Source organism: Danio rerio, chromosome 15 (assembly GCF_052040795.2).
Source record: "Danio rerio strain M-AB ecotype USA chromosome 15, GRCz13ab, whole genome shotgun sequence".
In the NCBI taxonomy this organism is placed as follows: Eukaryota; Metazoa; Chordata; class Actinopteri; order Cypriniformes; family Danionidae; genus Danio; species Danio rerio.
Genome location: NC_141035.1, coordinates 30228252 through 30242115, shown reverse-complemented (window position 1 = coordinate 30242115; position 13864 = coordinate 30228252). Strand labels below are relative to the sequence as shown.

Below are 13864 nucleotides of genomic sequence, written 5' to 3'. Positions count from 1 at the left end.
AATATATATATATATATATATATATATATATATATATATATATATATATATATATATATATATATATATATATATATATATACATTGTTATATGTTAATATTATTTAATTTCGCGAGTAATATCAGTCATTCCATTTTTGCGATGTTGTTTCTACAGAAAAAAATAATAATTTAAGAAAAGTGTCTTTTATTTTGCCTGTTGACGTCACATTGACGCACCGACGTCTTGTTTGTGATGCAGCGCGGGAGTTTCATTTTGTGCCTCATTTTATTTTTTGCTAATTTTACTCTTTCAAAAATGTAACTTTATTTCCGCGGTTATTCATTTTATACTCATCTAACGTAAGTCACATTACTCCTAACTTAGCATGCTAACGATAACTTAGCTTACGGTCGTTGTTTACATTCGGTACGTTAATACCAGTCAAACTTGAGAAAATAACTTTCTACGCTGTCAGTTTTGTCATATAAATGTTCGTATTAACCTTTAAACACTGCTTTTTACGTATGTAGTCGATTGAATCGTGTTTACTAGACACAAGTATCGCTCTTGTCAAGTGTCAGTTAAATATTAACGATAAATCAAATGGCAGTCAGTAAATGTTGTGTTTATCCACAATACACAGGCCTAATACACCGCTAATGTTTGTGTCCTCAGACTCTGACCTCCACTGGACACTGAAACCCACAGAATGGCAGCGACACCAGTGGAATATACCATAGGAGGGGTGAAAATAAACTTCCCCTGTAAAGCGTATCCCTCTCAGCTGGCCATGATGAACTCTGTAAGATATGTTGCACACTGACAGATGTGTTCATGTTTTACTCTTTACGAACAAGCATGCATGCCGTCCTTTATTTCTCACCCTAACATATTTATAAAGAAACTTGTAAAGAAGTTTAGTTAGTTGAACATGACGTGTCTGGTATTTTCATGTTTATCTTAGATCATTCGTGGACTTAACAACGGGCAGCACTGTCTACTGGAGAGCCCCACTGGCAGTGGCAAGAGTCTTGCTTTGCTTTGTTCGGCCCTTGCATGGCAGCAAGCTCAGTTTGGTAAGAAATGAGTCCATCTATTCTGTCTGTTATTGCAATGGTTTATACATAAATGGGAGATAAAGGTGATCAATAGCAACACATTGCATGTAAAAATGATTAGATAATTTCCATATCATTATAAAAATCTCTAATGGAATTAAATAAAATAATTAAAAATTCTTAAAAAAATTACTACAGAATTTCAAAACTGAAAGAACTGTTTAAAAGCTTATGGTATTAAAATGTTTATATAGAATGAATTGCATAATATTATTTTGTTATATATAAAGAGTTTAGATGCAAAAACCTCTAAATGGCACAATTTTCTCCTAAAATTATATATATTTTTTTAGCCACCTATATTTATATTTTGCTATTTCACGTTAAAGGCAATGAAAAGAACTTATAAATGAATTCTTAAACACACACAAGAGGCTGAGAAAATGCTTATTTTAGAAGAAAACAACAAATAGCATTTTGAGGTTTTGCAACTAAACGTCATATATTATATAATTTTTGCTGTCCCCCCCAGCTTTTTGATTCTGAAAAAAAAGGTTAATTTGATTGTCAAAAGTTTAAAAAACAATTTTTTTTTTTACCAGCCTTCAGTACTTAGTATTAGGATCCATTACCAATAATTCCATCATGCTGATGTGGTTTCATCATCATCATTATCATCATCATCATCATCATCAATAGTATCCATTGTTATTGTGAAATCCATGATACAATTTTATCATACTTTAATGGACCAACATGTCAAAAGGAAATCTCATTTTTAGCGCAATATCATTAGCCATTTTGGCAGTTAAATACCCAAGAACTCAGTGACATTTGTATGTTTGTGTATGTTTCATAGAGAATTTAATCTATGATTTTTTTTATCATACTGCATATTAAGTTAAGGAGCAAGATGCAGGCACTGGATTTGCTGACTGTAAGAAATCAGAAGTGGTTACTCCATGTCAGTGTGCATGCCATAGCCGAAATGCACAGTCCACTTTCAACACCAGAGCATCCAGACCACCTACAGTTCATCTTACGTGTGAAGGTACTTCCGCTCAGCCTACAACCCCTCTCTCAAAAGGAGGTAAGCGTTTAAAACATTTTGAATCGTAAGCATAAATTCTCGTTCACACTTGATAATCAAACTGTATACTCATTGGAAATGAACATGCAAGTAAGGCATGGAAGTAGCAGAAGGATTTCCACTTAAAGACAAATCCTTGTACATTGTTGATAAAATTAGTGTGACTGATGTCAAAGAGAAATCTGTTTATGATTTGTGTAATACATTTTGACTATAAAAAATATATTTTAATAGACTATATATATATTATAGACTATATATATATATTTATATATATATATATATATATATATATATATATATATATATATATATATATATATATATATATATATATTTATATATATATATATATATATATATTTATATTTAATAGACTATATATAAATATATATTAGGGATGGGAAGATTAACCGATATGTATCGATACGCGGTCTTGCGCGTGCACGATGCGAGTGCATCGGTAGAGCAGCAGAGGATGAATGAAATTTTGGAAGCAAATCGAGATGCATCGGTTTTTGCGAGATGCATCGGTTTTTCCAAGATACAACTTATATTTTTAATATAGAATGTATTTTTTATTTATTAACAAATTTGTCAACCTGTTTTTGGCGCATAATTTAATCGACCTACATAAATTATGCATTAGCAACTAGGGGTGTAACGATATTAAAACCGACCCGAAATATCGCGATACACCAGCCACGATACGTATCGCGAAACTCTCGTGGCGTATCGCGGAACTCTCACTCCCCCTGCTGCCCATTGTTGAGGTTGACGTCACTTGTCTCTAACTAATTGAACCAATTTAAACACATCTTTATTATCACATTTAATTAAATTGTTTTAGTAATGATGAGGTTTTGTTCTAAATATTATATTCTAAAGTTAGTATTTTAGTGCATGTCATGTCATGTGACTTGAGTGAGCATCACACTCGTTACTACTGGACGCAGGATGGCTGCTTCACATAGTACTGAGATTGCAGATCCCCAAGACACATTTAAGTCATCTGTGTGGAAACATTTTGGTTTTCCAGTTGAGTACAGGAATAGAATTCGTGTCGTAGACAAAGCGCACGCCTGTCTGTCTTAACTGTTTCACGAAACTTACTTGTAAGGAAAAACATTTAAAAAGTGTGGTAATTTCACAATGTGAGGGTGTAAGCAACAGAACTGCCAACAAAAGTGATTTAATGTACAAAAGTGAAACCAGAATAATGCCAATATACAAAAAAAGAGAAATATTTACACTAATAAAAATAATATAATAAAGTAGCAAATTCAAACAAAAGTATCAAACAGAAATTAGTTAAACTCGATAGTGATAGTGAAGACAAACAAAAGAAATAAATATAATAAAACAATTCTAACTCATGAATAACCCCTTATCTCGCTAAAACTGATGAAAAGAAAAAAAAAGGTCTTCAGCGCCGTGCGCCGCATTCTTCCCTATACTGAATAAAATAAACAAAGATGACCTTCACCTCTTACCTGATGTCTTTAGCAATAAATTTTCTACGTGTTTGCAAAATGGAAATCGTATGACATTTTCCCTATTTACCTTACACTAAGAGTGAACAGCTATATTGTCGGGAAGGAGCGGATCCAAAAAATAATATACAAATCAATTGAAATAAAAATGTACAAACCTCACAAAATTACTTAAAGTGGGCAAAAGTAATGCAAAATAATTTTGCCCAAACGAAAGTTAAGCAAAAACAACGAAAATCATAATCATGTCAGAAAAATACACGAAAAACAAGATCAAAGGAAAAAGCGCTCTCTCTACCGCTCTTCCTGACATGCTTTTTACATTCCCGCGCTGCGTCGCCAAATGATGATAGATCGGTCTCCTGACCAATCAACTGTCATGAAGGCGGACCTACAGAAATGACAGGCATCAGCTGTCATGAAGGCGGACCTACATAAATAACTGGCATAGAGTTAGCGGGAGAGAGAGATCAGGAGGCAAACATACAGCCGGCTACAACCCTAACATTAGTTTCAGACACAACTGCAATGTATTTAACTGGTGAATATGTCATGTAAAAACACTTTACAAACACATTATATGTACATTTTTTCATTAATTTAAACGGAAACCTATCTATCTAACTGAAACCATAGATAATCAAAAATGAGCGTGTGTGTCTGCACAGCGATCAAGTCTCTCATCGGAGAATGTGGATATTATGGTGTTTTTTAAGAAGATATTTCACTAGTCTACACTGCAGTTATTTATTTAATTTTAGTTTACTTAGTTAAGATGGCTGCACTAAAGAAAATAGTTTTTTTTTCTGACTAGTCTATATTGGAGGTATTTATTTAATTTTAGTTGTTTACTCAGGTATCCTGACTGTACTAAAAATGCGATGACAAAGTTAATAAAGAAAAAAGTTAAGATGTTCTTTTTATTAAGTGAATTGTCTCTTAGCATTGCTGTTAACATGACATCAACCCTAACCCCACAGCAAACAGAAACCGAACCGTACCGAACCGAACCGAACCGTGCCTTTGGTGTATCGTTACACCCCTATTAGCAACGGATTTGCGGATGTGTACACTTACACTACAACTCAGTGTATCAGGTGTGCGGATGAAGCTAGTAGTGCGCCCTCAGAAAGCGCGAGAAGCAAAACAAACATTTTATTTCTAACAGTTTTAAATCTAAAGTATGGCAACATTATGGATTCTGCAAAAAGGATGGACGACTTAACAGGACAGATGCAATTTGCAAAATGTGCCGCGCATCTGTAAAATACACGGGCAGTACGACTAATCTGAAATCTCACTTGAAGCGGCGCCTCAGTGTTGTTGTGGAAGCATCTTCCAGTGTTCCTGCATCCCCTGATTCCTGCTCTGCTTCAACTGTAGCTACCAGCTCCAAAAGTGGTGAAAAAAGCATTGAAAGTTTTCTCCATGCGCAACAGTTCTGCGAGCTCTACGCCAATAACGAATGCTATTGCATTGTTCATCTGCAAAGATATTCAGCCTAGTGTCATGGAGAACGAAGGTTTTAAACACCTCCTGTTAATTTTTATTTATTTATATTTTTATTAGCCTGTTGTTTACAGTGATAGTGATGTTTCAAAGCAACATAACACTGCTAGTTCACGACCTTAAGTTTTGAATATTCAGTGGCACAATATATCTTTGTAAAACTTGTTTTCATAGTTGAAAAGTTAAATCACAATTCTTGTTGTGCAATGGTAAACCTTTATGTTGAAAGAGTGCAAATATATACATTTATAATATATATTGCACTTATACATTCTGTTTATCTTGTAAATACTTAAATAATATGTGCTATAGGTTCTAAAATGGCCCTCTACTGTAAACTGACACTCTGGCTCTGAGAGAAAACCCAGTTTGTAAAAAAAGTCTTGGTTTTACTTGGTTAATAAATAATCAAACTCATTCAATGGCACAGCATCCTTTCTTACATCATTTCATAAACTTGATCTAATAAGTTAGTGCTGAATTATCGCATTGTATCGTGATATGGGTGTAAATCGTATCGTGTTGCATCACAATGTCACAAATGTATCGCTAATATATCGGATCGTATTCTTTGTATCGAGATGCGAATCGGATCGGCATTATAGCTTAGATGCCCAACCCTAATATATATATATATATATATTATATAAAATATATATATATATATATATATATATATATATATATATATATATATATATTTTTTTTTTTTTATCCTTTATTTTTATGCCAAGTACAGGAGTATTTCAACTTATACCCACTTCAACAAACCCAGAATACACTGCCTAGTATATTGACAGTAATGATAATAAAATAATAAAATAGTAAAGACAAGAAAAAAAAAATAAAAAAAAAAACAGCAAAATTGTATAAGATAAGATAAAATAAAGTAATAATAAAAATAAATAAATAGAAAACAATAATGGGTGGTACAATTAGGAATAGTGCTGTGCTATATTACAATAGTAGACTATCATAGACTAAGCATGAGGGTCTGTACAGAGACAGAAAAAGGAAAATACAGCTGGATACAAGAAAGTCACATTATTCCCCAGGAAGTACATTTATAGCAGAGAAGTATAATTATAAGGGTTGCCAACGTATAAGAATTTGGTAGAACCTTTAATTGAATATTTTTTCCCAAGTGAAAAAACGCTTAAACTGCTTATCTATTACCAGTGTTGCCATGTGTTTAGCCAATACTGCAGATATTGCATTAAAAATACATGTAAACTATATTGGCATTCACACCAACATGATAGCATTCATGTTAATTATAAGAACTCTCTGCAGTTTTGTAATTTTCAATTTTGAATTAACTTGCTATTTGAAGAACGTTGGATTCTGTTTGGCTAGCAATGTTTTTAAAAATAACAAATAATAATAAAATAATTCCCCTGTGGTATAAGCTGCGTCCCAAATCGCATACTTATGCACTATTCTATGCCATTTTGTAGTATAAATAGTGTAAGTAGTGTGTTTACACTGAAAACTAAAATAATAAGTGCACTTTAATTACCCGGATGATGCACTCATTCAGCTGGTAAAATTAAGTGTGGAATGATGGACATTTTCACGCACTCAACGACCGCAGGTTTGCCTACGTAGCGGAAGAGGCGGAGCTATCGGACGCACATGTTGGATTACTTTATTTATTTTGGATGGTGAAAGCAAAATTCTCCTACGAGAGGGATTATAGCGCCTCCCGATGGTGAATGTGGCAATACTCACGGCAGGTATTATTTGATAATTCGGTCGTTTATTTCACTGATTTGGCAACCGTCAAATGCCATTAAGGATACGGTTTGAATTTCCGCTTAGTAAAAAAACATAAGTGTGCCGTTTGGGACGACACTACATACATATACTATCCTGTTAAGTGTGTAAGTGAGTAAATATATAGTGCATAGTGTATAGTGTGCCATTTGGGACGCAGCTATAGTTATGGTGGGCTCTTTTCTTTTAAATCTAGAACCGTTTTTAAAAAGGTATATACAGAGACTATAATTCAGTAACCTTATATAACTGATGTAAATTATGCCTATTCAAACCAGTAATTTTTCGAAGTATTCAAGTATTTTAAACAATTCGTTAAAATAGCTGGCTTATAGGAATCGTAACTTACAGTAGATAACCCCTCAATGGTCTCAAACTTACAGTCATTAATTACAGACTACAGAATGCGGTGTGGAACAGTATTTAGGTTAAGGTTCACCCAAAATCAAAATTAAGACCCAATCCCAATTCTAACATTATAGCAGACACTGTAAAAAGGTCATTGCAAGCCACTAGACTTTTCTGACAGGGTATTCGAGTGTCATCGAACAGAATGTTGTGGGACTGCTATACAGTTATTATTATTATAGGGATTATTGATAGAGAAATTTAGCAGTATTTATTTTAGCGTTTTGTTTTTAAAAGCATGATGGTAAAACATGAACGTGATTATGAATGTTAAAACCTGCTTGTTTGTTGTAAAAACTTGTAATAATGGTCAAAATTGCTAATTTGTGGATCTCCTTAATTCCGGGTGCAGCTATTCTGCCGTTGCGGCTGGTGTATTCTGGGAAATTATCTTACTCCTTGGTTTCGAGTGAAAAATCTCAGTTCGAAGGGGTAATACACCCTTCCCCCTTAGCCCTACACCTTCAAGCTAAACAGAATTGGGACAGCCCTACCTCTTCATGTGAACGGGTAAGGGAAAGGGCCAAGGGGTAAAATTGGGTTTGGGCCTAAGTAATTTACTCATTCTGCTCTTTTAAGTCTTAATCCATTCTTAATTTTTCTTCCACAAAAAAACAAGCTTACAAGAAATAATTTCTTCCTGTACCTGTAAATATAATAGCAGCAAGGATTATATGCAGCACTTGTTGATTAGTCAAAGTCTTTGTGAGGTATATGAAAAATGAACTGAAGTTAAGTGTATTTTTTTTATACAAATATTAATTTATTTATATATGCAGCTTAAAAAAATGTATAGAATACTATTAATGTGGCTTCAATGTATTGAATAGCTTCAGACTGAAACTTTTGTTGTTAGATGAGTCAGAATGACAAACATGATAACGTGTTACATCACAAATATATTTGCTTTAGAGTATATGGATTGTGTTTTACATTACATTTCTTTAAATTGAGACTTTTTACACTTTGTGTCCTGTTACTGGGTTAGAGTCCAAGGCTTTATACTGATTTTTATTCACTACCCTTGTATAGATGTGAGCAAACCGTACCAATTTTTACAAAATCATATTGCGTGTCTGAAAAAGCAAGAAGGGTTTACTGCATTAGAATTACAGCAGTATGAGTTAATGCTGACATTTTGGGTTATTTATTATTCTCTTATGTATGCATCCTTGTTAAATTAGGCAAAAGTGACCAACATAAAAAGCCCAGTTTGTCCTCCCGTCTCTCTGAAAAACTTCAAGCCTCGCTTAACAATGGAGAGCATGATGATGATTTTAAGAATGACAGGAAGCGTATTCGTACACCAGGCACAGAGCAGAAGGTACAGCAACAAATATCTTCTATTTCTGTGACATTATTGGCTTGTTGAGTCTTGTCTAAACCCTTTTTTCTTTTTTCTGCAGATCAGCAAGCGAAGATGTCTTGAGAAAGGAGTGATTTACATTGACGACGACGATGAAGAAGAGGAGAGTTTGGAGAGACCAGTGCCTGGGGCTCAGACTTGGACCATGGAATTGAACAACGGAGCCAGAGCTGACAGTTGCCAGTCGCAGCCGCAGTGTTGTGTGAGTGCACCACCTCAGACACATTTTCTACTCTTATCTCTAATTTGAAGAATATGATGTAATAAAGTGTCAAAATAGCCATGAAGTGCCCTGTTTGATGTTTCTCGGCATTGCATCATCCAATATCCGTTTAAAGGATTTTTCATCCAAAAATGAAACGTCTGGCATCATGAAGCCTCATGTAGTTCTAAAGCACTATGTTAGTGTTCTGTGGAACACAAGAACATATTGTGAACAATGTTAATACCCTGGCAGAGTTGGTGACTATTGAATATGTTTGTGTGGAGAGTGAGGTATTTCTCAAATTTTGTTCTTTTATGTTTATCGTAAGGAACAAAAACTGTATACATATGGGCTTAAAACAACCAAGTCTCGTTTTGTTCAGTATATGATAATAGAATCTCCATTTTTTTTAAACCATGCTTTTAATCGATATACTTGAGCCATTTTGCTATGGATCTGACTTAAGTAGAATTTTATTTACCAATTAAATCATATAAAACAATGTTATAATATTTTTTTTAGTTGAAACCTATTTTTTTTATAAAGTTACCGGTATATTCTAAATATAATTTTATGTGTTGAGTTTTATTATTGTTGACCACTGGGTGGCAGCAGAGGATGATTTATTTCAAACAATCATGTTTGTTGCTGGATTCAATGGAGTTTTTTTTTCACACTGCTGTTTAATACATTGTTATTATCTGCATTATCTCTTTAATTACTGGAATTTGATAGCTGCTGTGCTATAACAAATCATTTGACCCCAGATTAATTGTACAATACACATACAGAATGCACTTTTTGTAATTACTGATGGCATTTCTTCCAAATTTAAAAAACAGAATTGTCATTTAGAGCTTTTTTGCATTAATTAAATTTGTAAAGGTGCCATGTTTTAATGTTTATGTTCACTTTTAAACAGCACAAACATTTTATTAAATGACCAATTGCATTTTGTTTATAATTACAGTGTTTTTATTATTTTATTTAATATTTTTTTATTTCATTTAATAGAACAGTGTTCTTACGATCATGGGAAACCTTTATAAGTCATGGAATTTTGACATTGCTTTTTACAGGTCTGGAAAACATTAAATTTACATTTAGTCATTTAGCAGACATTTTTGTGCAAATCGACTTAAGCTGCGGTCACATCAGAGCTTGTGCTTGCTAAACTCTGTCGTACGGTGCTGCAAAAAGGGGCGGGTTAAACAATATGATTAGACATTAATAAAAGTGAGCGATTGCTCCATATTTAAATCTGTCTTCTATTGGACTCACGCAATCACATGACATAATATCGAAGGTAAGAATTCACCAAACTTTCAAATGCAGTGGAATGCAAAACACATGCTTGCGTTTCTGGTCTGCCGCATTTGCATGCCTATAAATCGAAGTCTATGGAGTGAAAAGTGCAGTTTGATCGCGGCTTTATAATAGAAGTAGTTTTACCTACTATTACTAGTTTAACAAACTATTAAGATTATCTAAAATAAGTTTTACAAATATATGTGTACTGGAATGGAGGTTAGTTGTTTTTTCTTTTCTTGGCCAAAAACATGCTCTCACATTATTAGTGCCGTTTAAGCATCATGTATTTTACATAAATCTAAGAATAAATTGAAACTATTGCATGTTTTATGATGTGCCGTAATAGATTTAAATGTTTCTTATGATTTATGTACATGTAGACATTACATGCAACATTAGGTCATGAAAATTGACTTGAAAGTCCTGGAACAGTCATCGAATATTTGTAGTAAAAATGTGTATGAGCTCTTTGGAACAAGTCTTCCATTTAGACTTTTCCATATGATAACGACTTTTTTTTTTTTTATTATTATTATTATTATTTTTTTTACACATTCAGGCCGGCCTGTCGTCTGGGTCTGTCACACTCATACACTACAGACAATTTAGCCTATCCAATTCCCCTGTAGCATGTCTTTGGACTGTGGGGGAAACCCATGTGAACGCAGGGAGAACATACAAACTCCTCACAGAAATGCCAACTGAGCCGAGGTTCGAACCAGCGACCTTCTTGCTGTGAGGCAACAGCACTACCTACTGCGCCACTGCTTTGCCCCGATAAAAAAAAAAACAAATGTGAACATTTTTTTTTTCTCCCAGTTTCTTTGAATTTATTTAGAGTGGGTTTGAGTAAAATGTGGACATGTGAGCATAGCGTGATGTTAAAACAATGGCTACTACTGAAATAATATAGATTAATAATACATTTATAGATGTTTGGAAATAATAGAGTCCCTATATTTCAGTTGACAGACCTTATAGTAAATGACCTATGCACTTTGAACTATTATTCAAAATCTGATAAGTTATAACCTGAAATAAACAGTTTGCACTTCAAAAAATTTCGTCAGCCAGACATCCTCTTCCTGTGTGGTTATTTTGAAGTAGGCCTCCACGATATTAGAAAATCTAACATTGCGATAGTTTGTTATTCTGCTATTATATTTGAAGATTTGAATACAATTTCACCAGATGACTTAAATAGTTCTATTTAAAATATATATTTTATATTAGCTAATTGATTGGAATAATTCTGTAGTTGCATCTGCATAAAACCTAATAAACCATCTCTGGAAACATAGAAAAATACAATAAATAAAAAGACACAACAGAAATTAGCCATTATTTATTGTTTTCCGAGGAGTCCAACAGTATTCAGGGACAGTAATTAAATAGTCAAATGTAAAAAAAATATTGCATAGCCTTTGTTCTTGAATAATAATTCAATCAAAGTTATTGTTATTAAGGTTACAATTGGTACAGTTTCTTATGCCTGGATGCTTTTAAAATCCTCATACAGTCAAATGCATGCAAATTATGAATAATCCAGAATCAATATGCAAATCCTGCAATGTGACTGATGTGAATGATCACATTGTGATATCGATGTTGAACCGATATATCATGCAGCCCTATTATGAAGCTTGTTCACTTGACTTACTAAAGTCTGTTACAAAAGCCTATAAAATGTTGCTCAGCATCTCTATCCACTGCATGAGGCCACTTAGAAAATCTGATGCAGTGTAACAAACACCACAGGTATTCACATGACCAGTGGTGAAAAGAATCTGTGTTGGTGTGATCGGCCCGTCACACCGTAGGACATATTGCTTACAACTGGTACAATGGAAAAGGGAGTGACTTGCGTGATGCGTTCCTCAAGATTGGTGGAGTGTCACCAAAGAGGGCGGCCCGATGGGTGTGTTGGATGGGCGGTGGGGGCGAAGAGAAAGCAGGCCTTAGGTTTCACTCTCTCACCTGACACCGTTCTCGGCCCCTGCCAGCGCTGACTGACATCTTCAATGGGCCCTTTGAAGCGAGCTCCAGTTTAATTAAGAGGTTTGCCTTGCTTGGCAGTGATCTGTGAAAGCCTGGGATAAATATTGAATGGGGTTCACCCGCTGGTTACGGCGCTCCGGGGATAAACAGGTGCTTTGTGAGATTGGGGATTTGCGGGGTGGGAGCGCTCCGGGGCAGCTATCAGGAGGGCTATAGGGAGTAAAGACCTCACTGAAATGCTTCACTCGCTGTCTCTGTCTCTCGCCCGCTATCTCTTTCTCTCTCTATGTCCATCTGTATGGTGCGGGTGCAGTGGCCCAGGCAGGCGGACAGTGTGAGATTTCAGTCTCTCAGGTGTCAGCCTCTCAGAGTCAGCCTGTTGAAATGCAGTCTCCATTGTTGGCGCTCACACTCGGGCCTGCATCTTCCAGCACAGGGCCATTGTAGAGCGCAGACAATCTAGCCTCACCATCTCAAACACAGGAGCTGCTCTCTCCACACCTCACCTGGCAAACAGAAATGCCATTGTCTGACAGAACAAGCCCAGCTCTTATAATGTTTTTTGCCAGTAACTGATAAGTACTTGGTGGGATTCTGCACGTCCTCACAAAATAATTTCATGATTTCACTTCTTTGCTGCTTCATCTTAATTCCAGTTTCTTAAGCTTTACACTAAGGCTGCACGATATTGGAAAAAATCTAACATTGCGATATTTTGTGATTCTGAGATATCTATTTCGATATGAATACCTTTTCACCAGATTACTTGATTATCTCTATTTGGAAAGAATTAGCAATTTTAGATTGGTTGTGATGATTCTACAGAGAAGTGCATCTGAATAAAATATAATAAACCATCTAAAAACAGATCAATACAATAAAAAAACAGATGCACTTAAAATAAACAATGTTTTATCATTTTCTTAGTCGAACAGTATTCATGTAGAGTAATTAAATAATAAATTTTCTTTTTGCAATATTTAACCAATTCAATGCTTGTACACAATATTAGTAATTTATTAGGTACAAATGAATGATGAGATGAACTGAATTCTCGGTATCCAATGCAAGAATTACATTCAGGTGGTGTGCACCAACTTTACAATTCCTGACTCAAGAATTTATACCCAGCTGATATTAACAGGTTGAATTTAGTGGAATTCGTCACTTGTCAATCTCCGGCGGCCACAGCCAAAAATACTTCCTCTTCTTCTCTTGTTCAGTTTCAACCCAGTTTCAACCCAACCCAGCTAGCTGCAGAGCTCAAATTCATTTTAGACATTCAGGCCTTTGCATTTCATTCTTTTCATTCTTCATTAGTATGCAAGGCGTATCACACTCAATGAAGAAGTTTGGTTAATTTAGCACCTTAAGCAATAAAAATGTAGTTGTTTAATGAAATGAAAAATAGACAAAATAATAAAAAAGATTTTGCCCTTTTCCTAACAAAAATAAAAATAATTCAATAAATTACAAGTTACAAACAAGTTACAAATTTCTTATCCGTGAATGCTTTAAAAATCATTATAGTCACAGGCATCAAAAACACATGAAAATGATAACTTATAATATATAATATAATAACTCATAGTCATAGAATGATCACATTGCGATATCGATGCTGAAACGATATATTGTGCAGCCTTACTTTACACTAATTATTTTTA

At 34.4% G+C, this 13864-nt stretch overlaps 1 protein-coding gene across 28 annotated transcripts in view; it reads left to right on the top strand.

Moving 5' to 3' along the window:
• The first annotated feature begins 217 nt into the window (after window positions 1-217).
• Window positions 218-13864, top strand: part of brip1 (BRCA1 interacting DNA helicase 1) — a 112888-nt gene continuing 99241 nt past the window's right edge. For 18 of the 28 annotated variants that reach the window (XR_015508825.2, XR_015508820.2, XR_015508821.2 and 15 more), the window contains exons 1-6: window positions 218-342; window positions 659-785; window positions 948-1059; window positions 1943-2131; window positions 8502-8641; window positions 8724-8885. Coding sequence is in view for 14 of the 28 variants with exons in the window: in XM_087283388.2 (XP_087139514.1) it covers window positions 693-785; window positions 948-1059; window positions 1943-2131; window positions 8502-8641; window positions 8724-8885 (696 nt within the window). In the remaining 14 variants the exon portion in view is untranslated. The remainder of the gene's footprint in view (window positions 343-658; window positions 786-947; window positions 1060-1942; window positions 2132-8501; window positions 8642-8723; window positions 8886-13864) is intronic. The other 10 variants (XR_015508824.2, XR_015508822.2, XR_015508823.2 and 7 more) reach the window with 1 other exon arrangement.